This window comes from Schistocerca cancellata, chromosome 2, assembly GCF_023864275.1.
Source record: "Schistocerca cancellata isolate TAMUIC-IGC-003103 chromosome 2, iqSchCanc2.1, whole genome shotgun sequence".
Lineage (NCBI taxonomy): Eukaryota > Metazoa > Arthropoda > Insecta > Orthoptera > Acrididae > Schistocerca > Schistocerca cancellata.
The window spans coordinates 280,833,696-280,859,617 of record NC_064627.1 but is presented as its reverse complement, the minus strand read 5'-3'; the positions used below and the strand labels follow the sequence as shown (position 1 = coordinate 280,859,617).

At 42.8% G+C, this 25,922-nt stretch overlaps 1 protein-coding gene across 3 annotated transcripts in view; it reads left to right on the top strand.

Moving 5' to 3' along the window:
- LOC126161620 (sphingomyelin phosphodiesterase-like) overlaps nucleotides 1-25,922 on the top strand; it is a 361,860-nt gene that overhangs the window by 210,993 nt on the left and 124,945 nt on the right. Inside the window, exon 1 of one of the 3 annotated variants that reach the window (XM_049917580.1) lies at nucleotides 6,593-6,673. The exons of the other annotated variants lie outside the window; for them this stretch is intronic. Coding sequence (XP_049773537.1) covers nucleotides 6,598-6,673 — 76 coding nt within the window. The 5' untranslated portion in view covers nucleotides 6,593-6,597. Of the gene's footprint in view, nucleotides 1-6,592; nucleotides 6,674-25,922 lie in introns of those variants that run through there. 3 annotated transcript variants of the gene reach the window in all.

Sequence of the window (25,922 nt, the reverse complement as noted above, 5' to 3'; positions counted from 1 at the left end):
AGGAAGACACCTACTGGTAACCACGTCAACCACCAAGTTACAACTAGCATCCCTAGTCCGGATGCTTGTGGTCTCTGACCAACAATTGAGGACATCACATAATGTAGTAACGAGTACATTCCTTGTTCTCGGGCAGTGAGAGCAGATGTGAAGACGTTGTGATGCACTTACTACACAATATAAGCTATCCTCCCTTGTGGTGATCACACGTGATCGACGGGAAACTTGACAACAAGTATGCCTCGCCTCACTTTCCTATGTGAGCTATTGTCACATCCGAATGCCCCCACAAATCTGCACGATTCGACCAGCCAGCCAAATCGAGACTCATAATGCAGCCCTTTTCAGCCTCTATCTCGTGCTGATAATGCTGTCTCGCAGGAGCACACAGCATCTCCATGTCCTGCACAGTGATAACTACCAAAATGTCCCTTATTTTCCCTACCAGTCCTGCTAACACTAAACATGTAGAACAGTAATGCACTCTGGTGGCCATTCCATTTTTCAGAGAGAGTTGCAACTCTGATTATTAACATACCTGCCAATGGTTTATACACGTATGAAGTTACATTCGCATCCGGTCATATCTTCTGCATGCTTCACTTTTTTGTCAGTCAATGCATATTCATTCATGTAGATGATACATGATAGTCCCGAAGGATCAAACTCCTAATTTCAGCTCCTGCCACGCATTGAACACGATCTGCCGGGACATGGCCCTTATGGACACGTGGGAAAAGATCCATGGGCAGCGAGAGGGCTACACGTATTTTACTAGCCACTCGGCGAGCAGGCTGGATCGGATTTATGTTTCTGACGGATTAAGAGATCACGTGTTGGCTGCTGAACGTTGGCCCACAGCTTTTACGGATCACCTTGCATATTTATGCACGTTAACCCTCCCACGGCAGAGGGTCTGGCGGAGTCGTAGTTCCTGGAAACTCAATTCATCCTTATTGGTGGATCTCGAATGTCGCCAGCGGATCGAAGAAACATGGCAGACTTGCACTCGCCGTCTGCCGCTGCACCGTACGGTTCTTTCGTGGTGGCTGCAGTGTGCAAAACCGGCGATACGAAGAGCTCTCATCACGTATGGCAAGAAAAAAGCTAAATGGCTCCGAGATACACTTGATTATTACTACATGGTGCTCCGCGACCTGTCCCCCATGGCCCCATCGCTCGAGCGTCTAGCGGAAGTCCATCGCATTCAGGCCTGCATTTTATCGATCACGAAACGTCGACTGGAGGGACTTTCGATCCGTGCTCGGTGCTTGGACAACGTCGATGGAGAACGTATTGGCATGCCTCATGTGTCCAAGGGACATGCGCGTAATCGCCGATCCCTAATCACAGTCCTCCATGATGGCGATGGTCGGCCCTTGACGTCACAACAGGACATTGCTGCTGAGTTTCTGGAGCATTACCGCCTCCTTTTCACTGGGACGCCGACGGACAATCGGACAGGAGAAGAAATTTTGCGACAGATGCAAACGGAGGTGGATGGTCCGGATGCAGAGGCGCTATTGGAACCCCTAACGGAAGATGACATCCGGGGCGCACTCACGAAGGGTGCGGTGCATAAATCCCCTGGGCCAGATGGGTTGACACTCGAATTTTACCGCGAATTTGCGGATTTAATGATGTCCCAGTTGGTATTGATGTATAATGAGTTATTGAGCCCTGACACGGACGTTCCGTCGCAGTTCATGGCGGGACTGCTTATACCAATACCGAAATCGACAGCGAGTGTCAGCGCCCATCAATTTAGACCGCTCACGATGCTCAATACTGATTATAAGATCTTTGCGCGAATGTTGGCGGCAAGGCTCAAGACTGTAATATACAAGACAATACCACCAGACCAGGCTTGTCTAGGGGTTCGGAGCAACATACATTCTATCCTCGGCGAATACCGTGACGTAATTTCCCTGACGGAAGCTTGTCGCATGCGAGCGGCGTTCGTATCGGTGGACTCTGATCGTGCCTTTGAGAGGATCAACCATGATTTCCTTGACTCGACCATGCGACGCATGGCGATACCACAGGATTTTATTACCGTCCTCATGCGCCTCCTTCGCGGCGCTTCTTCGACGGTGAGAGTCAATGGCAGGGAGGTAGGAACGATTCCTGTTTGCAGCTCAGTTAGGCAAGGATGTCCCTTGTCGATGATACTGTTTACAATAGCGCTCGAACTATTGATGCAGACTCTTAGACGGACTCTAACAGGCGTCCGACTCCGTGCGAGCTCCTTCACGTGTCGTGCATATGCCGACGACTTGATGATACTCGTCCGGTCGGAGAACGAAGTAAGTCAGGTGGTTACCCTTCTTACTACGTACGGAGAAGCTGCGGGAAGCAGGGTCAACATGAATAAAACCAAGATCATGCACATCGGTCGAGGGCTGGACGCTCTGCACAGTCCGTTTACGACGGTGGACATCTTGCGAAGCTTAGGTGTATTGTTCACCCGATCGCTACGGCAATCAGCGGCGGCGAGCTATCGACGTCTCCTCCAGAACGTCCGACTGCACATACGCAACAATTCACTCCGAACGCACGACCTGCTCCAAAGGGTGGACTAACTAATGTTCACCTGGCCTCGCGACTGCCGCACCTGGCACAGGTACTGCCAATGCCACATGGTATTGCTGACAGATTAATGGCGGCCTTTGGATACTATGTCAGCCAAGGAATGTTGTTTAAGGTCAAATACAAGACTTTAACTCTCCCACACCATGCTGGAGGACTTAACCTCACGGATGTGCGGAACAAGACTCTAGCTCTATACCTACGAGCGACGCTACGCACTTGGTACCAACGGCAACACGCCATCACGTCGGCCATCCTGGATATGCTTATTCCCACGTCCTTTGAACCACCGGTGGCGGTAGGCACAATCTCGCCCTCTTTTTCTCACGTCGCGCGATTTTTTGTTGATTTTAGTTATGTTCAGTTAAAGATACCTTCTACAAGAATCCCCACTCACTACCCGTGAGATATATCGATACTTGCAGCGTCATCATGGCAGCAATGTTGTCGAACTTAAATACCCAACACGAAACTGGCGACAGATTTGGCGAGCTGTCCATACACCTCTCCTCACCACAGCAGCGCGAACGTCATGGTATACACTAATCAACCGCAAGACAGTCAACCGCCAACGATTGTACGACATTCGCATGGTAGATTCCCCGCTCTGCCTTATATGTGGCATGCAGGACACCGACGAACATTCTCTGCAGTGCGGTTGTAAGTAGGCTGTTTAGATTTTTATATTGGCAACGTTTGCATTGTTGTCTGCCATTGTAGTGTTGGGCAGCTGCAGCTGGATGTGAACAGCGCGTAGCGTTGCGCAGTTGGAGGTGAGCCGCCAGCAGTGGTGGATGTGGGGAGAGAGATGGCGGAGTTTTGTAATTTGTCATGAACTGCTACATATATTATGACTATTAAGGTAAATACATTGTTTGTTCTCTATTAATATCTTTCATTTGATAACTATCCCTATCAGTAGTTAGTGCCTTCCGTAGTTTGAATCTTTTATTTAGCTGGCAGTAGTGGCGCTCGCTGTATTGCAGTAGTTCGAGTAATGAAGATTTTTGTGAGGTAAGTGATTTCTGAAAGGTATAGTTTAATGTTACTCAGGGCCATTCTTTTGCAGGGATCTTTGATAGTCAGATTGCGTTGCGCTAAAAATATTGTGTGTCACTTTAGTGAATGTTTGAGTACGTTCAGTTTTGCTCAGCTGTTTGAAAAGCAAATAGTGTAAGATGTTTATCAGCACAGTCGTGTATAATTGTTCTAAGGGGACGTTTCACGGTGAGGCAAAGGATGTTTGGCGGCTGACGCAACGCATCATGGCCCTCCTCAGACGCACCGACGAATCAACGAACACGACGGACGCTTTATTTTTCCCTGACGCTGTATTTTTCCCCTCACAAAAAACATCGGCAATCCGATGGATTGGAGGACACGCATCGCACTACGTGCTCTCGCGGACATTGATATCGGGCATGGACTATTGGCATTATCTACTAGAACAACACGAAATCATCCGACGCCACTCTAAATATAAAACGAATTTTGCGAACTTTCTAGGCAGCATGTTTCATAACCCCCCGAAGCGGTGGGGAGTCCCAGGTTTACGCTATTTCGAGGGATAGGATGTACTCCCAGTGAAGTGACGAGGATGTCACTTCAGTCCTATATTTCTTTTCCTTCTTTTTTATATATGATTTTTCTTTTGGGACATTAAAACTAAATGAAAAAAAAGAAAAACAAAAAACAAAAAAAATTAATTAAAAAAGTGGTTTAAAAAGTGGGAAAAAAAAGATAGTTGGGTGGTCAGCGAGACAGATTGCCGTCCTACGGGTCCGGGTTCGATTCCCGGATGGGTCGGGGATTTTCTCCGCTGAGGGACTGGGTGTTGTGCTGTCTTCATCCTCATTTCATCCCCATATGGCGCGCAGGTCGCCCAATGTGGCGTCGAATGTAATAAGACCTGCACCAAGGCGCCTGGTCCTGCCCTGCAAGGGGCCTCCCGGCCAATGACGCCAAACGCTCATTTCCATTTTTTTCCATACAGTCATCTGAAATAGGATGAATCCTTTCGAAAAACCTGTATAAAACGTGGCAAAAGAGTGGGACGAAAGATGTCGGCAGACACCACTGGTGCTAGTATCCACAAGCCCCTCCCCCACTTTTCCTATAAAACCGTGGCATGAGGATGTACTTCCATAATGCAATCTTCTGCAGTATCCTCCACAGGCCGGTTGTCAGACATTAACTACTTGTTTGTGTGACTCAACGTAAGGAGGTGATTTAAGTTGTTCCATTTCATCCTTTGAACGGCATGGCGACCAGCAAGCGACTAAGCAATTTGAAATGCTAACCCCTCTTTAGTCTCACGATTATCCTCAGAAAAGAAAACACAACTCACATAATCATCAAGAATTTTTTTGGGAGATTATAAGCTATATATGTAAATCAGAGAGCTTCTGTATGATCACAGGGACTGACAGGCAGTACTGTTGTATCTGTTGTTGCTGGTATCGTCTTCATCCCGAGGAATGGTATGATGCAGCTTTTGTGCATTACCTTCTCTGGTTTTGCCTCTTGAGGAAGAGTGGGCTGCTATTTCCCCAAAACATTCAACCGTCACATTGAAGGTGTTCCCAGCGGAGTTAAAGCTGTCATAAATTTGAAACGTGAACACACTGCATATTAAACTTCCTGGCAGATTAAAACTGTGTGCCGGACCGAGACTCGAACTCGGGACCTTTGCCATTCGCGGGCAAGTGCTCTACCAGCTGAGCTACCCAAGCACGACTCACGCCCCGTCCTCACAGCTTTACTTCTGCCAGTACCTCGTCTCCTACCTTCCAAACTCTACAGAAGCTCTCCTGCGAACTTTGCAGAAGTAGCACTCCTGAAAGAAAGAATTTTGAGGAGACATGGCTTAGCCACAGCCTGGGGGATGTTTCTAGAATGCGGAGACATGGCTTAGCCACAGCCTGGGGGATGTTTCTAGAATGAGATTTTCACTCTGCAGTGGAGTGTGCGCTGATATGAAACTTCCTGGCAGATTAATACTGTGTGCCGGACCGAGACTCGAACTCTGGACCTTTGCCTTTCGTGGGCAACAATATCCTTTCATTCAGGAGTGCTGGTCTAGCGGTTCTGGCGCTGCAGTCCGGAACCGCGGGACCGCTGCGGTCGCAGGTTCGAATCCTGCCTCGGGCATGGGTGTGTGTGATGTCCTTAGGTTAGTTAGGTTTAAGTAGTTCTAAGTTCTAGGGGACTTATGACCTAAGATGTTGAGTCCCATAGTGCCCATAGCCATTTGAGCCATTCAGGAGTGCTAGTTCTGCAAGGTTCGCAGGATATCTTCTGTAAAGTTTGGAAGGTAGGAGACGAGGTACTGGCAGAAGCAAAGCTGTGAGGACGGGGCGTGAGTCGTGCTTAGGTAGCTCAGCTGGTAGAGCACTTGCCCGCGAAAGGCAAAGGTCCCGAGTTCGAGTCTCGGTCCGGCACACAGTTTTAATCTGCCAGGAAATTTCATATCAGTGCACACTCCGCTGCAGAGTGAAAATCTCATTCTGAGAACACTGCATATTAATGCCCACTAATAGGCGCCCAGATACTTTTGATCAGTTATTGTATGAAAACATACTCTGGTATACGGTACATTCCTGCTAGCAAGTCTTGCCCTCTCTTCTACATCTTCATGACAAGTGGACGCTCTTGTCTTCCAAGAAGGCAGTTCTGTTGACAAGGCTGCACGCATAGGTTGCTAGTCTGACAAACGCTCAGGCATCCTATTGCCCCTCGACTGCACCGCTAAACCATCAAATCTTCATCCTACAGAAAATCTAAGACTGTCGGGAACAGCAATTGAAACTTAGCAGTCATCATCATCCCATGTCACCTGGCGATGGCTAATTTTTGGTCCACCGTGTTTACACGGTATGTACGAGGCTGGCCGCAGTTGGCAACAAGAGCGGTGGGTACAACTACAGCAGCGCGCTAAACTCTTCCTTGCGGAGTCGCGCTTTCGCAGATAAGGGAGCGCAGAGTCCGGCGCGATTCAGTCTGCTCGCCATGGCTGCGGTGAGGAGCTGCCTTCTGCCGCTGCTGGCGCTGCTATTAGCCGCTCTGACCGGGGTCCTCGCCTCAGGTAACTAACTGGCCGCACCATCTGCTACAGTGCCCGCTTTGTCTCAAAACACAATGTTTCATGCAGATGAAGCAAAGGTACATCCGTCTGTGCAGTTAGTTTCCCAGTAAAACTTTTACTTTTCGCGTAAAAAAAATAAAAACCACTGTTTTCGAATTCGCGCGTGTTCTCCGCTATGCGTTGTTTCTCATTTGAGTCTGAGGAAACTATTCGGTAAACAAGAACTACTTTTCCGAACCTTATAGCCACACATCACAGCTTGATAATGAACTTGTTTTCTTTTCGTTATTGCCCATACTCATTTTAATACTTCAAAGTAAAGTTTAACAACCCGTATATTTTGAAAAGTTTGCAGTGAAAAATGTAGTCACCGGCCGACTTACGTTTAGTGCGTTTTATGCCATACATTACTGCATACGTAGTACAGCTAGTATATTGAAATTGTTTTTAGCGGCGGAAGGAGAGTCATACCCCTTTCTATTCTCGAGAAAATCTTGAGATTGTCCGCGACGTGGCTGACACCTATGCGCTGCACGCTCGGCTATTGCCATCCGTTGTGCAGAGTGCCTTTTTCATTTTCTGCCGATACAAACAGAAGCTGTAAATGAAAGGAAACCTTAATTTGAAGAGAAGACATGGAGAGTCATCTGCTTATGACGCTGACTGTATGTAAAAATGGAATTTTTGTAGGATCATTTTATTTTCCGTGTCTCTGCCATTCTGTCTGCCTGCATGTCCGTTTGTCAGACTGTTAAGAACCCTTTTTCGCAGGAAGATGCAGACGTATCAAATTGAACTTTATGTCGCATACTAAGATCTATGGCCCCTCGGCGATGTAAAAAAATTGAAGCTTCCAAAAGTGTTAATTTGTAATTCTACCATACGAAAAAGAAAATTGTCATGTTATTCGAATGTCTATCTGTGTATCTGTCAAGACCCCTTTTTCTCAAGATCGGGGGAAGGATCAAGTTGAAATATATGTCACATATTAAAGGATACAGTCCTGTAGTGGTATAAAAAAAATTCTCGTATGGCTGCAAAAAACCCATGACTGTTTGTTTTACCTTCCTTTATATACGTTTAACATCCACTCTTAGTCCTATTTGATGTAGCTCCCACTAACTCGAATAATATTCTACAATGGGTCACACGAATCTTTCGTAAGCATTCTCCTGTTTACATACACTGCATGCTTGCAGTATCCTACCAATGAACCGAAGTCTAAAACCTGTCTTACACAAGACTGAGCCTATGTGGTCATTCCATTTCATACCCTCACAAGCTGACGAGCTCCAATTGTTGATATTGTATTGGGAATGTACTGCGTTTTTTACGTTTTACGAAATGCAAATTTCTACATTTCTGATCAATTAAGGCAAAAGCTTTTAGACAATTCTTTCTTATAGATAATGGTGTGATATGCACCTTAGAGTACTACAAGTGTCCCAACACACTTCCCTGGGGCACACATGAAATTACTGTTACATGTATATAAAAATTTATTAAACGAACCTCAGCAGCTAAAAAAACTTCATTTTGAGTAAAGACACTGGTGCAGCTATATGGTTACTTTATTTAAAAAGCATGACTGGTTTCGTAGCGCTTCACGTGATGAGACTGTAAAATAATACCAGGAATTGACAACTTTAGATAAAAAGAACGTCGGCTATTTGCCAAAAGTGGCTGAACGGAAGTACTATAAAACGTGGCAATGACCAAAACTTACAATTACAGCGTGATGCTACAGTATATTTGATATTCTCTGGAATAACAGGGTGAAGTGCGGACATAGGCAAAAAATGAAGAGGTTCCCCTAAAGTCTCCGTGTGTTTGCAGAATTATGCTGCATGTACAAATATATCGACCAGACAGCTAGAACATTTGAGATCAGATTTAGGAAACAGTCATCTGGCTCAGGTTCTAACTCAGCTCTGGATACCCATTTTTCTAAGACGGGTCGCTCTGGTACCAGGGAATGTAAAGGCAATGTTCTTAACGTTCTACAAGAACTATAGATTTACCGTGTCTTAAAGTAATCTCCTAGTCATACTCTCAACACCGAAGTTGAATTGAAACATAAACCGAATTTAGATTCTTTCAGTGGGTAACCCGGCCCGTTTACCTGTTTGTACATTTCCTCTTTCTCACTCCCCCCCCCCTCCCCCTCCACCACACACACATATCTCTGGACCTTTATAAAGTATGTTATGTCTCCCACTACTTTTAGTTTTCAAATAGTTTCCCATAGTACACCATTAACCCACTCCTATAGTATCAATTATATTTTCTGTTGTAGAATTTGACATTGTACTCTAGTGTGCACACGATTTCTAGTAATTTTCTCACTCTCAGAGTCAGCCTAGCGCTTCCGTGCTTGCGCCACCTATCTAGTGGCCCTTCATTTATTTCTGCGTTAGGGTACCGTCAGTTGCGACGCTGCCCTTACTCTGAGCGTCGGATCCACTATAAGGTGAAATCTTCTCCGGTTTGATCTTTTGTCTGTTTCCTTCCGTTCCACCCACTGCACCGTAATTTAGCGGTGTATTTACATTCCTTTTTGGGTTCCAGCTATTAACCCCCCCCCCCCCCTTCTACATCATTTTATTGTAGGGTGACACATAATTTTATAGAAGGGAGTACACTTCTAGGAATCGGGGGAAAGTATAATATCAAATGCACTCCAGCATCAAGATGTAATTGTAAGTATTGGTCATTACAAAATTTTATATTACTGGAATTCAGCCACTTTTGGCAAAGATCCGACGTCCTTTTGATCTAAAGTACTCGCCTCCTGGTGTTTCACGGTCCCTTTGTATTCACGGCTTCACCTGATCGTGTAACTAACGGTACGAAACCAGTCGTGCTTTTTAAATAAAGTGACCATACAGCTGCAGCGGTGTTTACTTCTATATGTGTCTGTGGCTTTCTCCATTCACGATATCATGTTCTGCCTACCAAGAATCTTCATTCTAGTTATAAATTCACATACTTCTACATGTGTCTGTGGCTTTCTCCATTCACGATATCATGTTCTGTCTACCAATAATCTTCATTCTAGTTATAAATTACATTTGATACACTATATTATCATGAATTCATGAATGAACAAAACTCCCACTTTCCTCCACAAAGTGCCACCGAGTTAGAACTCGCTTTCGGAGGGACAACAGTTCAACTTCGCGTCTGGCCATCCTGGTTTGGGTTTTTATTGATATCCCTAAATCGCTCTAGACGAATGCCGGGACGGCTCCTTTGAAAGGGCACGACCGATTTCCTTCCCTGTCATTGAAACAACTCGAGTTTGTGGTCTGACTCTAATGACCCCGATGTCGACCAGACGTTAACCCCTAATCTTCCTTCCACAAAGTGCCAGTCAGCAACTATATCTCGAAGCAGAACACGAACCTACGTTAAGAGAGTAAGAAGAACGATAGTATGTGGAGTGCTACAACTCAGTTATCTCTATACTACTTGAATCGAGAACTCTGGCCTTGGAGCGGAAGACTTGCAGAATTCTCTTGTCTCCAACGTCTTCCACGTTGCAATTGTACAAAAAGTTTCCATTGGTCTGTACGTGATTAAAGATTATTATTCCATGAGATGAAACATAAAAGTGACTGAAGCAGAGAACTATCAGTTCAGCGCAAGACTGCAATACTTCATTACAAGATAACAGTGAAACAGAATAATTCTTTCCTTCACATAAGCTACGAATTTTACGCCCTCTCTTGAGGATTTCTTTCAGAAGATTGTAACTGTGTAAATATTTCGTGTGCTTCAGCTTTACAGTGCATATCCTGCAGGTAACTGATAAGCATCTGTAAAACTCTTCCAGAAATCGATTATCTCTCATCTTGTGCACATATTTCTGTCGTCCAAATAGATCACATTTGGTCCCAGAAGTGTAGGTTATCTTCCTTAAAAATCGAGACTTAATATTTAGTTGCGATAAATACATTTATCACACTTGTAGCACGTGTCACCATGACAGTGAATGGAACATAAATGCTGATAGGCAATGCATCACTCCAGACACCAATCACTTCAGATACCAGACACTCGCCGGCCGGAGTGGCCGAGCGGTTAAAGGCGCTACAGTCTGGAACCGCACGACCGCTACGGTCGCAGGTTCGAATCCTGCCTCGGGCATGGATGTGTGTGATGTCCTTAGGTTAGTTAGTTCTAAGTTCTAGGGGACTTATGACCACAGCAGTTGAGTCCCATAGTGCTCAGAGCCATTTGAACCAGACACTCCAGATACCAGGAGAGTAATAATGTGTTTTTGCTTTAACCTGACAAATAGATATCCTTGCACATGTCAATATAAGTTTTGGCTTATGAGTTTTTAAAATTTTTATCTTCAGCAGTGGACATGTTTAACCAAACGACGCCGATTTCGTTGGTGAGGTGTCTGCTTTGTTTACGGCATTTGGTTTTACGAATTACGTGTACTTAAAGGTCTGACTAATATAGTACCGAATTCATTTATTTCTACGGAATCTAAAGGTATTGTTTTGCATGACAGTGGAAACTTTTAGTAAAGTGTACCCGTGAAATATAGAAGAATCAGTCTGCTGATGAGCCTTTCAAATTTCGTATATAACTCGAGATTTTAAGTCGTGCAGCATAACTGTTACCAATTTTCACACCAGTTTTGGATCAATCCATTCTGCTGTTCTCCGGGAAACTGAAACAAACGACCTAATAGATTCATGTGGGTGCAGAATCGGAAAATGCTTTCTTTTTGATTTCTAGTTACTCTTTGTAGAAAACGTGTTGTGTGATTGAAACGAAGAACGAAGACCTTTGTCTGGCCCTCCCAGACGGTTGTATTACGACACCCAGGTATCATATACTTCGAATAAGATAACTTTGCGATTGACAGACTGCAGTGGCGGGGACCTGTACTGCCTGCGTGCAGCAAGTTACGGTTGAGAAGGCGCTGCCTGAACCTGAAAATGGACAACACTCGGACCATACGACGTTGGAATAAGAAATACGAATGGTTGGTGGCTAGCCCTTACCATTCGACTCGCATAAACGTCAGTCACGAATTTTTTAAATTGAACTGTAGAGATCAGTGGTATGAGGGAATTATTGTGTATCTATGGCTCAACATTAGGAAATCGTAACACACTACTCATCCTAAAATAATGCTTCAGTTTCTAGCTAATCAGGGAAAGTCTTTTCGGACACCCTGTATATATACTAAAATTTTGAATACACAGTCACAGAGGGAAACAATGACAAAGCGGTAACTTTACACTATTCATGCTTAAGCCGTGGAATTTGGCTACCTTAAGATCGTCCGATCGTCCTCAAAATCCTTACAACAATTCCAGATGTGTTATGAGTGTTCGAATTGCGGCCTAAAGCACGGCTACCATTCATGAACACGACGACGCATTTGGCTAACTTAAGACCGTCCGATCAGCGTCCAGCGTTACATCAAATTCAAAGTATCTCATGAGTGTATTTTCAAATTCAGCTTCAATGCAGCATCCATTAACGCTCGTGGCGAGACGTTTGGCTACCTTAAGATCGTCAGATCGCCGACAAACCATTACAGCACATCCTGGATGTATCTTGATATTCAAAATTTCAAGACTCGAACTTGCGCTCTGCAGCCCTGTGTGCACTCATGCCTGTGAACAGGCTTTTGCCTATCTTATAATCGACCAATAGCTGTCAAAATTTATACTGCGAATTTCAGATGTTTCGTAGTCTATCTTCAAGGTTTCAAACGCAAAGCGCAAATATTGCCCTCTGTAGTGCAGTATTCACGAACAGCATTTGGCAATCTTACGAGTGCCCAATATTCATCAAGAACTATACAGCGTTTCAGGTTTATCACAAGTCTATCATTAAAATTTCAAGCTTCACATCTCAGGCCGGTTAACTGAACTGAATTGTAATCTGCGCAGACGCGAAAGAAGGAACGACCTTGAAAGTCATCACAGTTTTTTTCGTTCCAACTCGGTCTAACAACGTTTATACAAACTTTCAACTCGATTAACTCGGTTTGGCGTAAATCCGAGTTGGCCCATCGCTAGCTACGACTCGACTCGACTGTTACCTACCACCTTGCCCGCGATTTCCTCAATAACGCGACATGGAAACCAGAGGTTGTGTATCGCTCAGATGTCCAGCATGCAAAGATACGTAACGTGGCAATATTCCGAATAAACAAATAATTTCCATTGCAGTCGTATTCACACGCCGTGTGGTATAATACAACCTGGATGTAAAAGTCTGATCTCTGAGTGTAGAACTGCAGGGTGTCTTCAGATTCATGTATTTTCCATCGTCCACCATGTTGTGGTTGGGCAAACAAATTTCAATTGGTCTGTATGAGACAAAGAACTGCAGACAGATTTCTTGTTTTGAAATTTTTGTCAACATGTGATGTAATAGGCTGGTATGGGAGCGGAATCTAAAAGCATTTTCTTTTAATCTTCTATTGACGTTTCCTAGCAGCCATGTTGTAATTTGGTAAGAAACGAAATATGGACGTCTATGGCTGGCATGATCAGACAGATGAAGTTCAACATCCACGTAGTATAGAGATCAGTGCAATATACCAAACTAACTGTGATTTCCAGAGGTAGAAAAGGGTTACGCCCATTTCACAACAACTCCCGCAAATGGGACGTCATTTTGACGTCACGCGCATTATCGACAATCACATGATCGGCTATCGATTTTGCTAGCGTTCAATACAGGATTCTCACAAGGCTTAATGCGCGAACCATAGACTTACAAAAACACGTTATTCTTGGAATGATTTGTCATAATTATTGTTATAATAAAATATTACACAATGATTTATCGACTGTTAACGACTTCATATAAGAATGCCCTGTAGTGAATGAGTTATTATCGTCAATAATTTACAAATTAGGCATGAAACGCACTTATTTTACAGTTGGCAGTACACCATTTCAAGGTAATGGAGCTTTGAAAATCTGTCACAAACACTTCACCATTATCATTAAATGTCACTTAATAATGCATCAACGATATAAATCTTCAGGATAGAATATGATAACGAAGACAGGAGACAAACATCACGTGATCAAGTGCCAGTGTAGGTTCGCATCCCACTACATGCAAATATTCTCTTTCGTGTTATCGTTGCCAACACATTCTGAGGCTTTCTTATGAATGTAATATACGTGTGTTCTGCAATATTCGATGTCATTTACATTCCATCTGGTTGGAGAACGAAGGATAAAATAAATATTTGGCTACTTCTGAGTGTGTGGTTAGGCAGGAACCTAAGAGGAAAGCTCAAACTACTACGACTGAAACAAGCAACAATAAGATTCATATTCTTCCTTGTCACAAATATTTCGCTGCTTATTTACGAATACGTGACGGTTTCCGAGTGTGTGGTTCAAAAAAATGGCTCTGAGCACTATGGGACTTAACTGACATAGAAGCAATTCAGAGGCAGGTTGCTAGATTTCTTATCGAGCAGGTTCGAACAACACGTAAGTGTTACGAAGATTCTTCGGGAACTCAAATGGGAATCCCTGGAGGGAAGGCAACGTTCTATTCGAGAAACGCTGTTGAGAAATTTTAGAGAACTAGCATTTGAAGCTGACTGCCGAACGATTGTACTGCTGCCAACATACATAGCTCGTAAGGACCACACCTTATGATTCGGGAAATTAGGTCTCAGACGGAGGCATATAGATAGTCGTTTTTCTCTCGCTCTGCGAGTGGAACAGGAAATGAAAAGACTAGTAGTGGTACCAGGCGCCCTCCGCCACGCACCGTACGGTATCTACGTATGTAGATGCAAATGTAGATGTAGAGACAGCGTTAATGTGTGTGAGTTTTGTGTGTATGAATGTGTGTGTGTGTATGCTTTGCTTCCTTTCTGAAGAATGATCTGGCTGAAAATTTTATGTGAACACTCTTTTCGTCGTTCCAGCGTGCTGCTCGGCGTGTGATTAGCAATATATCTGCTTGACGGTATAATTATTCCTTCATGAATTTTGTTGTAAATAATCCACTGCACTTCAAGAGGAACAATGATGTACATAATTACAATACTGGAAGTGGAAAAATGACTATCATTAAGCAACATTAAGGTTGTCTGTAGCACAGACAAGGGGTTCACAGTACTGCCACCAAAATTTTTGATCACTTATCCATTGATATAAAATGTCTGACAGGCAGCAAAGTAAAATTTGAGACAAAATTGAGCTCGTTTTTATTTGACAATTTCTCTTATTCTCCAAAAGACGATCAATTATTGTAATGCGTAAATGGTGATGGGTAGGCAATACTAACTAACATGCCTGTCATTAATTAAAAAACGGAAAAACCAAGAATCACGGAGAAATATTTACAAAAAAATGATATTAATATAAAATGACTCATCCCTCATTATGATATGTAGTGCAAATGATACTTGGGACATGAAACGAACTAACAAACTAACTATTGGTATATACTTTGAAAACTTCAGACTGAAATTCAAAAGTAAAATCAAGCAGATGATCAAAGTAGACGTATATTCCAGTTGTGATGTGCTTGGTTATTCCTGAAAAAACTGAGTTGTGGAGAGAAATATACCGGGAAAAAAGCAAATAGGCTGCATTTGGAACGGTAGGCCTACATTTTACACAGTTTTACTAAAATAACTAAGAAGTGATTTACGTACTAGTTAAAGCAAAATATCCGTTTTACGGGGCCTTTAGTGTTAGAGACCATTACCTTAATCATATATATAGCATTGCACAATGCTGGAACATTTTTTAAAAACATATTGTTTTTTATCCTGTAAATTTCTATTGTTGGCGACTCACTGAACGACGCAACATAGGTAAGATTTCAAAGTGAGAACATGCGAAAAGTACAGTGAGCCCAATGGACTGACAATCTAATAAAACAAGGACGCTATTCTGCAAGGAGGTACATCTCTGTGCCGTTCTGTTTCTTTGACTTTTGAATTATCATTCACTTTCTTGATATGCACAAGATACGACAGCATGCCTTGCTTCTTTTCTCATTGCATAAATTGTAACGAACAAGAAGCAGTACCAATAAGCAAACAAGCATTGGTTTCTCAGTTCCAGCTTTATTTACTATCGATAAGAGTACAGTAAGAGTGGAATTATATGTTTCATATTATTAGAGCAAATACGCATTCAATAACAGAAAAGCGTTCGATATTGCTTTCCTTGCCCTATGTTATTCATGTAAGTACAGTAATTTTTAGTATTTAAAACAGATGTTGCGCGCAGAGAACAGAAATGACGAACAAGAAGGAATCGTAAACAGTAGTCTGCTAATGTTTTGGGCTATTTAAGATGACGGCAGGCCCCCGCCCACTCTGTCTTCAAAACAACGTAAGTCTATGGCGCCATCTCCTTTCTTTTTTGTTACCTCCTTCGTGACTTACTACTATCTCTTTTAATGATTAAACCTTTCAATAGTAAATCTTGGGATTACGTGTTCTTATGTTCAGTTCATAGGTAATAAATATATTGAATTCAGAGTATAATGCTCCCGTTTTAAATACCTGAAAATGTCCTAAGGCCACATCGCACATCCAATAAAGGAATGTCAGCAGAAGGCATCACAAAATCGTTTTAAAAATTCATTGTAGCTGCGGACCCTGTTGCAACGAAGATTGTACCACATACTACAGTAAATTAAAAACTCGATGGTGGAAATTTTGTTGTATCAGTTTACAAGCCTGGAGCTGCTAGCCATCTATAGTTAATTACAACTTTTAGAGACGCACATGGTTAATTTAATGTGCCCAAGTACAATATCTGACGTAAACATGCGCAGCTTACCATATCAGTACCCACAAAAACTAACATCACGTGTCATAATTAACTGCTCTGCAGGAAAACACGTAATCTAATCGCACTCTCAATGCCGTATCTTTGAATTATGTGATATGTATTTAATCATTTTAATTGTTCTCACGTTAAATTCTCGCGCTAGATAGCGCTTAAATCAAGATTTGCTCTTATCTGTGGAAGTAATCGCACTGACGATAAATTAATACCGATTACTGATTAGGCGGTTCACAGCACCCACTAATGGATCACTATGTTATCAGTCTTCTCTTTCCGCAAAAAATGTAATACGAATTGCAGCAATCGGGTAAATTTTGTGTTTCTTGCCTTCTAGTCAGTAGTCTGTCGAAAATACTCGTACATGCAAATGGGGCCTCTAGCCAGACTTACGAGTCGCGCAATAATATCTTGATAATACGCAATACAATATCCTGTAGTGCTACCCCGGTTTAATTCTCGTACCACTGCAGAAATGAGAAAAGGCTCAAATCGTTATAATTGAAGTAAAGTTTTAAGACCAGACTGAACACCTGTCTTATTCTATACCGAATTTGAAAAGAGTTAGCTCTCATTTTAACCACGAAACGCAAAAACGTGGTATCGCACTACTTCATTATCAATCAAGCACATTTGCAGTCAGTCAACTTACATAAAAACATAAGTGTAACAGGCAGGGTGGAAACATGAGTCCGATGGTAGAGGACTGGGAAACCAGACTGTCTACAAAGGAGGTTACTCACAAAAGAATCGTGCCACACATCCTAAAATACTGCTCTAGTCTGTGGGACTAAATAGGTACAACAGGGGATATGGAATGTGTGCAGAGAAAGTTGTGCCCAGATAAGGGGACTGATATTGAGGGTATCAAAGCAAACGCAGAAAATATGAATTCTATCTTCAAATGTTCCTTTATTGAGGGAGCTACAGATGTACTTTCCCAATTTACTCTCCGCACACTAAAAAGATGAGTGATGTTAGTGCTGGTGGCATTGAAAATAGCTAAAATTGCTAAATTTAAACAAGGTCCAGGTCCAAAAGGATCCCTATACAGAATTTGGAGCTGAGTTGACTCTCATGTTAATGGCAATAAACAGTAGATGCACTGAATTAAAAACTGAGCCCAGTCATTGCAAAGAAAGCATTGGTCACACCTGACAAGGACGGCAACAGAAGTGATCGACAAAACTATCGTCCAATCTCATTGATGTTCATCCGTTGTGAAATCCTAGAACATATTTTGAGCTCAAACAATGATGTATCTAGAACAGAATGTCCTCCTCCATGTCAAACTACATGGATTCCTAAAACATCGATCATGCGAAACCCAACTTGAGATTTTCTCATATGATAGCCTGAACAATATGGATCAAGGAAATCAGGTAGATGCAGTGTTCCTTGACTTTCAAAAAACGGAAGTGATATCTGGCGTTCCGCAAGGTAGTGTCATAGGCCCTCTGCTATTCCTGATTTACATAAATGATCTAGGAGATAATCTGAGCGGCCCCCTTAGATTGTTTGCAGATGACGCTGTAATTTACCGTCTAGTAAATTTATCAAACGATCAATTCCAATTACAAAATGATCTACAGAGAATTTCTGTATGTTGCGAAAAGTGGCAATTGGCACTAAACAAAGAAAAGTGTGAGGTCTTCCACATTGTACTAAAAGAAATCGGATAAACTTTGGGTATACGATAAATCGCACAAATCTAAGGACTTTCAATTCGACTAAATACCTAGGAATTACAATTATGAGCAACTTAATTTGGAAAGACCACATAGATAATATTGTGGGAAAGATGAAACAAAGACTGCGCTTTGTTGACAGAACACTTACAAGATGTGACAAACCCACTAAAGAGAGAACCTACATTACACTTGTCCGTCCTCTGCTGGAATACTGCTGCGCGGTATGGGATCCTTACCAGGTAGGATTGACGGAGGACATCGAAAAAGTGCAAAGAAGGGCAGCTCGTTTCGTGTTATCGCGCAAGAGGGCTGAGAGTGTCACTGATATGATACGCGAGTTGAGGTGGCAGTCAATGAAACAAAGGCGGTTTTCTTTGCGGCGAGATCTATTTACGAAATTTCAATCACCAACTTTCTCTTCCGAATGCGAAAATATTTTGTTGACACCTACCTACGTAGGGAGAAATGATCATCATAATAAAATAAGAGAAATCAGAGCCCGAACTGAAAGATTTAGGTGTTCCTTTTTCTCATGTGCCATTCTAGAGTGGAATGGTAGAGAAGTAGTATGAAAATGGTTCGATGAACCCCCTGCCAGGCACTTAAGTGTGAATTGCAGAGTAACCATGTAGATGTAGATTCGCCTTGGAACCACACCATCGTTTATTAACAAAAGTACTATTATCTGCAGTATCAAACAAAATTTGTGCCTAGGTTGAGGATTTCTTGCTAGGGAGGATGCAGCATCTTATTTTGGATGGAGAGTTATTGGCAGATGTAGAAGAAACTTCAGGCCAGCCACACTGTAGTGTACTGGAACCCTCGTTGTTATATGTATTAATCACATGGCAGACTATATTAGTAGCCTCAGACTTTTCACACAAGATGCAGTTATCTATAATGAAATAATGTCTGACAAATGCAGCAGAAATATTCGACCTGGCCTTCAAGAACTTTCATAATTGCGCAAAGATTGACAACTTTCTCCCTGGCATCCCTTTACATGTACAGAAATGTGAAATGATGCACTTCACAAAACGAAAAAAAGTAAGTTTTAGAATCAGTCAACTGATACAAACATATCACCAAAATTAGGATCACCCCTTTATTTTGAAATTCATACCACAGAAAACAAAAATAAGCTCTGAGGCATGCCTATATATTCATTCGCAATATGATCAAATAGCTGGATCAAAAGAACAAAATCGGCTGTTTCCTATGGGGGACTCTTCACAGCACTTCCGAGAAACATCGTGGTGGAACGTCCCCTTGTTCGGATGCACGCTTGAATCGTTCTCGGCACACTATCGATGACATAGTCAAATCCAAATTGGTCCAAATTATCCCACCCTTCAGTGGTGATTCGGCATAAGTCGCCCAGAGTACGTGGTCCTTGTCGACGTCCCAAAACAGCTCGTTTTAGTGGAACCCACACATGTTCGACTGGGTTCATGTTCGACGAACAGGCAGGTCACTCCATTCTGGTGATCCTAGCGTACTGAACAGCATGATGAGCATGCTAGTTCTCATCCATTCAGATGAATTTGTCACCAAAAGGTTGGCGGTACAGCCCCACTATTGCTTGCAGCATCACATTCCTGTACCGTAGAACAGTGAGATTGCCCTCAACAACCATGACAGGTGTACGGTTGTAATGCCGTCCCAGAAAATAAATCCACCACCTCGTGGCACGCGTGGGGCACAGTGTTGGCGTCGTTCGATATTATAGTGTTGTCTTCAAACACATTGTCTGCGATTATCAGGGCACAAACAGACCCGAGGGTTTGTCCACACACAGCACCTGACGCCAATCCTGGGCGTCCATTCTGCATAATTTATGCCCATCTGTAAAAGAGTCCATGGTGTTGTGGTGTACGACTTGGTGCTCGCTATGGTCGTCGGGGAAGCAGATTCGCATCATGCAGTCATCTTCTAACAGTTTGATGCTATACATGTTATCCTGTGGACTCTTCAAATCCCGAATTCGGTTATATTTCTGGAGCACTCAGCCCACGATTCCTTTGATTCTAAAGTCACAGATATCGATCATCCTGTGCACCTGTCCAGCATGGACGGATTTGTGGTATAAGCCCTCAACACATGTCAATTGCAATCGATGTCACTTTGACTCTGGTGCACATGTCGAGCAACTTCCCTGGTAGATAAACCTTCTGCGAGTAACTTGGTAAAGCATACCCGATCATTAGTCAGGATTGTCCTTCGTGGCATGGTGGATGTTCACCCTACTCTTCAACTGACGTCTCTAATGTGTCTAAGTGGTGCTTTACTTCCAATTGAAATGCTCAGTCCATTCGAGCGCGGCGTGCTACACATAGGTAGCGCCCATGGTAACTGTGTGTATGTTTACAAACAACGTCAGAGGCGACCTTCCAATCGGTACAGGAACAATTACAGTGGCAACAGATCTGCACGACATTGGAGGTGATGCAAAACTTTTGTCGATGGGTGTACATGGGTGTAACAGCTTGTAGGGATATGAAATGGGAATGACCACATAGGCTCAGTGGCAGATGACATAGGTGCCAGGCTTCGCTTCAATAGCAGGCAACTGGATAGGTACAGTCACTCTATGATGAACACTGCTTACAAATCACTCTCGCGACCGTTCTTGAAATATCTGTCGAGTGTGTGGGACCCATACAAGATTGGACTAAAATGGAATATTGGACATATGAGATGCGATCAAAAATTAACGGGAATTTTTTAATTTCGCAGGCCTTATACATCCAATTTTCAATTTTTTTATCTTGTTGATACACGAGTTCCTGAAGTATGTTTGCATTTTCAGATGTTTTGAATATTCCGTTTATTGTTGACAGTCGAAAACGCTATATGTGTTTTCGAGTGCTCTGCGAATTTTTGCTTTCGAAAAAGATAGCTCAAAGATTTTGCATTAAAGTTTGCTTGAAAAGTGGAATACAATTTAGCGCCGTATTCTAAACGTTGGCAATGGCCTTTGGCGAATCTACTATGAGTAAGACAAGGGTTTATGAGTGTTATAGGCGTTTCAAAGAGGGTCGAGAAGTTTAAGACTACAATTGTCCTGGACGCCCTAGCACGTCGATTACTGGCGGCAATGTGGGAGAACTAAAGAAAATGGTCAGAGAGGTTGCTGATAATGTCTGTGTATCCTTTGGCTCACGCCAAGCAATTTTTTCGACGTTTCTGGCACGAAACGTGTACCAACAAAATCTGTTGCGAAATTGTTGAATTTAGAGCAAAAACGACGTCGCTTAGATAACGTCTAAAAAACAGGTGACAAAACATAGGTATACTATCAAGAGCCAATCGTCCCTATGGAAACTGCCCGAAGAAACCGAAAAAAATTCGACAAGTTCGATCACAAGTGAAGTTTCTTCTCTCTGTTTTCTTCGATTAGAATAGGATGGTACATCATGAGTTCCTGCCTTATGGTTGTACGGTCAATAAGGAATACTACCTGCAAGTAATACGCCGTTTGCGTGAAGCAATACGAAGAAAAGTACTAGAAATGTGGCAAAGCCACGTGTGGAAATTGCATCACGATGGCGCTCCCCTTCACACCTCAATGCTTGTTCGTGATTTTTCGGCAAAAAAATCTTTATGTTGCCTCACCAACTGTATTCGCCGGCAATGGCCTTCTGCGACTTCTTTTTACTCCCGAGGATGAAGATAACCATGAAAGGAAGTCATTTTGTCACCATTGATGTGATAAAAACAGTATCGCTTAAGGAACTGAACACAATAACGTGTTCCAGAACTGCTTGCAAGATTGGAAAAGGCACTGGCACAAATGTGCTATGTCTAGGGGGATAACTTTGAAGGGAACATAGTTGATGTTGATGAATAAATACGAAAATATAAGAAAAACAAAAATTCCCCTTTATTTTTTAACACACCTCATATACAAAGATCGGCACAAGTCGTCACAAGTCCTACTGGATTCGCATTCGGGACGCCGACGGTTGGAACCCGCGTGCGGTCATTCAGATTTGGGTTTTCCGTGCTTTCCCTAAACCACCCCAAGCAAATGCCGGGGTAGTTCCTTTGAAGGGCAGGGCCGATTTCCTTTTCCATCCTTGACACAACCCGAGCCTGTGCTCCGTCCCTAATGACCACGATGTCGACGGGACATTAAATCCTATCTTCCTTCCTTCGTCACAAGCCTGACTCGCGGGATTTGATTCTCTTCTGTTCCAGTTATGCTACACTCCATGTTTGACCATTATATAACGCTGTGCTCCATAATCATATTATCTGAAATTCCTTCCTCAAATCAAGGCTAGTAGACTTGCCCTCTTTGCCTGTAATTGTCTGCTTTTTATGTTCTCCTTGCTCCGTCCGTCGTGGGTCGTTTCGCTTCCAAGGCACCAGAATTCTGTAATTTCCTCCAGTTTTTGGTCACCATTTTTGACGTTAAGTTTCTCGCTATTCTCATTTTTGCTACTTCTGATTACTTTTGTCTTTCTTCAGTTTATTCTCGATTCATATTCTATACCCACGAGACTGTCCATTCCATTCAACACGTCTTGTAATTCTCTTCACCTTCACTGGAGGTAGGAATGTGATCAGTAAATATTATTATTGCTATCCTTTCAACCAGAATTTTTATCTCACTCTCGAACCTTTCTTTCATTTCCCTCATTGCTCCTTCGATGTGCAGATTGAACAGTAGGGGCGAAATACTGCATCCCGCCTTACACACTTTCTAATCTGAACACTTTGTTCTTGGTCTTGCAATCGTATGTTCCCTATTCGTACGTGTACATATTTTATATTACTCATCTTTCCGTATAGTTGACTCTACTTTTCTCAGATTTCCAAACATCTTGCATCATTTTTCACTGTTGAGAGCTTTTTCCAAAATACTATAAACGTTTCTTGCTTTTTCTTCAGTATTACCTCCATTATCAAGGTCAATGTCAGGACTGCCTCTCTGGAGGTCTTACCTTTCCTAAAGTCAGAGTGATCGTCATCTAATAATGCCTCAAATTTCTTATCCATTTTCCAGTATAATATTCTTGTCAGCAACTTGGACGCATGAGCTATTAAGATGACTGTACAATAGTTCCCGTACTTAACTGCTCTTGCTATCTTCACAATCGAATGGATAACATTTTTCCGAAAGTCTGATAGTATGTCGCCAGTCTTAGATTCTACACACCAACTTGAATACTCATAGGTTCGCCACTTCTTCCAATGATTTTAGAAATTCCAAACGAATATTATCTATCAGTTCTGCTTATTTAATTTCAAGTCTTCCAAAGTACATTTAGAGTCTAATACTGGATCCCCTATATCTTACATATCAACTCCAATATCTTCTTCTATGACATCATGAGACATTTTCTATCCTCACGTAGGCCTACCACCTATCCGCGTTCTCCTATGTGTTTAACATTGGAATTCCAGTTGCACCCTTAATGTTGCCGTCCTTGATTTTTAGTTGCACTGAAGTCCGTTTTCACTTTTCTATATGCTCAATCAGACCTTCCAAAGGTTATTTGTTTTCGGTTTTCTCACTTTTTTCCTGGTCATTTCGCCTTGGCTTTCCTGCACTTCTCATTTATTTCTTCACTGAGTGTTTCATATTGCTGTATTCTTGTCTTTCCCGAAACGTTTTTGTACTTCCTTCTTTCTTCGATCATTTGAAGTATTTTATCGGTTATCCAAGGTTTCTTCGCAGCTAAATGTCTAGTACCTACGCTTGTCTTTCCAACATCTTTCATTGCTCTTTTCAGTGATGTCTGCTACTCTTCAACTGAACTGTCTACTGTGGTTTTCCTCATCGTAGTACACACATTTTTAGTGGACTTCAAACATGCCTCATCATTACTCAGCACTTCAGTATTCCATTTCCTTTCACACTAGTTTTTCTGGACAATTGTCTTAGACTTCAACTTACTCTCCGTCTTGTGATCTGAGTCTATATCTGCCCCTGGGTGATCCAATATCTGATTTCAGGATCTTTGTCTAACAGTGATGTGATTCAGCTGGGATCTCCCGATGTCTCCAGGCCTTTTCCAAGTACACCTCTTCCTCTTGTGACTTTTAGCCGTGGTGTAAATGAATTAGGTCCTGCGACTCTGCCATGCTGTTAGTGAAACAGCTACACTGCACACCAAAATGCCCGCTAGATGTGCTCACTTTATACCTGGGGTAGCTGTTTTACTAACAGCATGGCAGACTGGCAGGGCCTAACTCATTTACACTGCAGCTAAAGATTCTTGAACTGGTAGTCACTATTACTAGCTGAAATTTATTCCAAAACTCAAATAGTCTTTCTCCCTTCTCTTCCTTTCTCCCAAGCTTATATTCTCCCAAACTCTTTCTTGTACTCCATCCCCTACAACTGCATTCCAATCCATATGAATATTAGATTTTCATCTGCCTTACATACTGAATATCATGTATATCTTTTCTACACTGACAAGCCAAAAGATCATGGGCACAGTCCATGGCAATGTTGGACATCGCCTGGTGGCGTTATGCACACATGACGTGGTAACAGAAGTATGTAAGGGGAGCAGACACGGACGAGGGATCACACTAGCGAAGTTGGGGAAATCCATTGAGATAAGTGACTTTGACAAAGGGCAGATTATTATTACGCAGAGCCTGTGAACGATCATCTCGAAAACAGCGAAGCTGGTCGAATGTTCACGTGCTACTGTCGTGAGCATCTATAGGAAGAGGTAGAAGGACTGTGAAATTACCACTAGGTACTAAATAGTTTGTTGTCCAAGATTCTTCGCAGAACGTAAGAGTTCAGAAGCTTGTCTGCTCTGTAAATCAGGATAGATGGTGATCTGTGGCATCTCTGTCGAAAGATCACAATGCTGGTGGATGCACGAGTGTTTCAGGGGATACCATTCATCGTACATTGTTGAACACGGAGCTCTGCAGCAGACCACCCATACATGTTCAGATGTTAACCCAACGATGTCAATCTCAACTGCAATTGGCATGGAACCATAGTGATCCGACCGTCGATTAACGCAAACGTGTCGGCTCTTCGAGTGAATCACATATTTGTTACACGAGGTCGATAGTCGTCTCCACAAACGCTAACATCGAGGTGAACGGCGGCTCGAAATGTGCAGGGCGCGGTGAGGGCAGTATTATGCTATGGGAGTCATCCTCATCAGAGACACCCTGACAGCTGCGAACCACCTGCATCCCTTCATGCTGGGTGTCTTCCCCAAAGGTGATGTCATCTTTGAGCAGTATAATTGTCTGTGTCTCGGAGCCAGAACCATGCTACAGTGGTTTGAGGAGCATTATAATAAACTCATGCTGATGTCTCGGAGACCAAATTTGCCTGCTGTAAATCCTATGGAACCCAACTGAGTAGCTATTGGACGCCAACACCGCGAATGCAAATCAGCAGCCCGTTACTGACGCTAATTACACGACCTGTGTGTAGACATCTAATGCCACGTGCCTCCACAAGCCTACCAACAATCTGTCGGATTCCTGATACACAGAAGCAATGATATATTTCGTTACACAGATGGACAAATAAGCTATTAAGCAGATGGTCACGCTGCTTTGGCTCATCAGTGCTCATAGCGCTGTAGCCCCGTAAAAGTTCTGGACAATCAAGGTTATAAAAAAAGGCACTGGTCCAATGTCTGCTAAGTGTCTGGAGAAAAAGATTAGAAAATTCGAAAAGACAGGTTCTTTCGAAGTGCAGTGTGGCAGAGGGAGGAAAGCAATTGGCCTGACCGACATTTG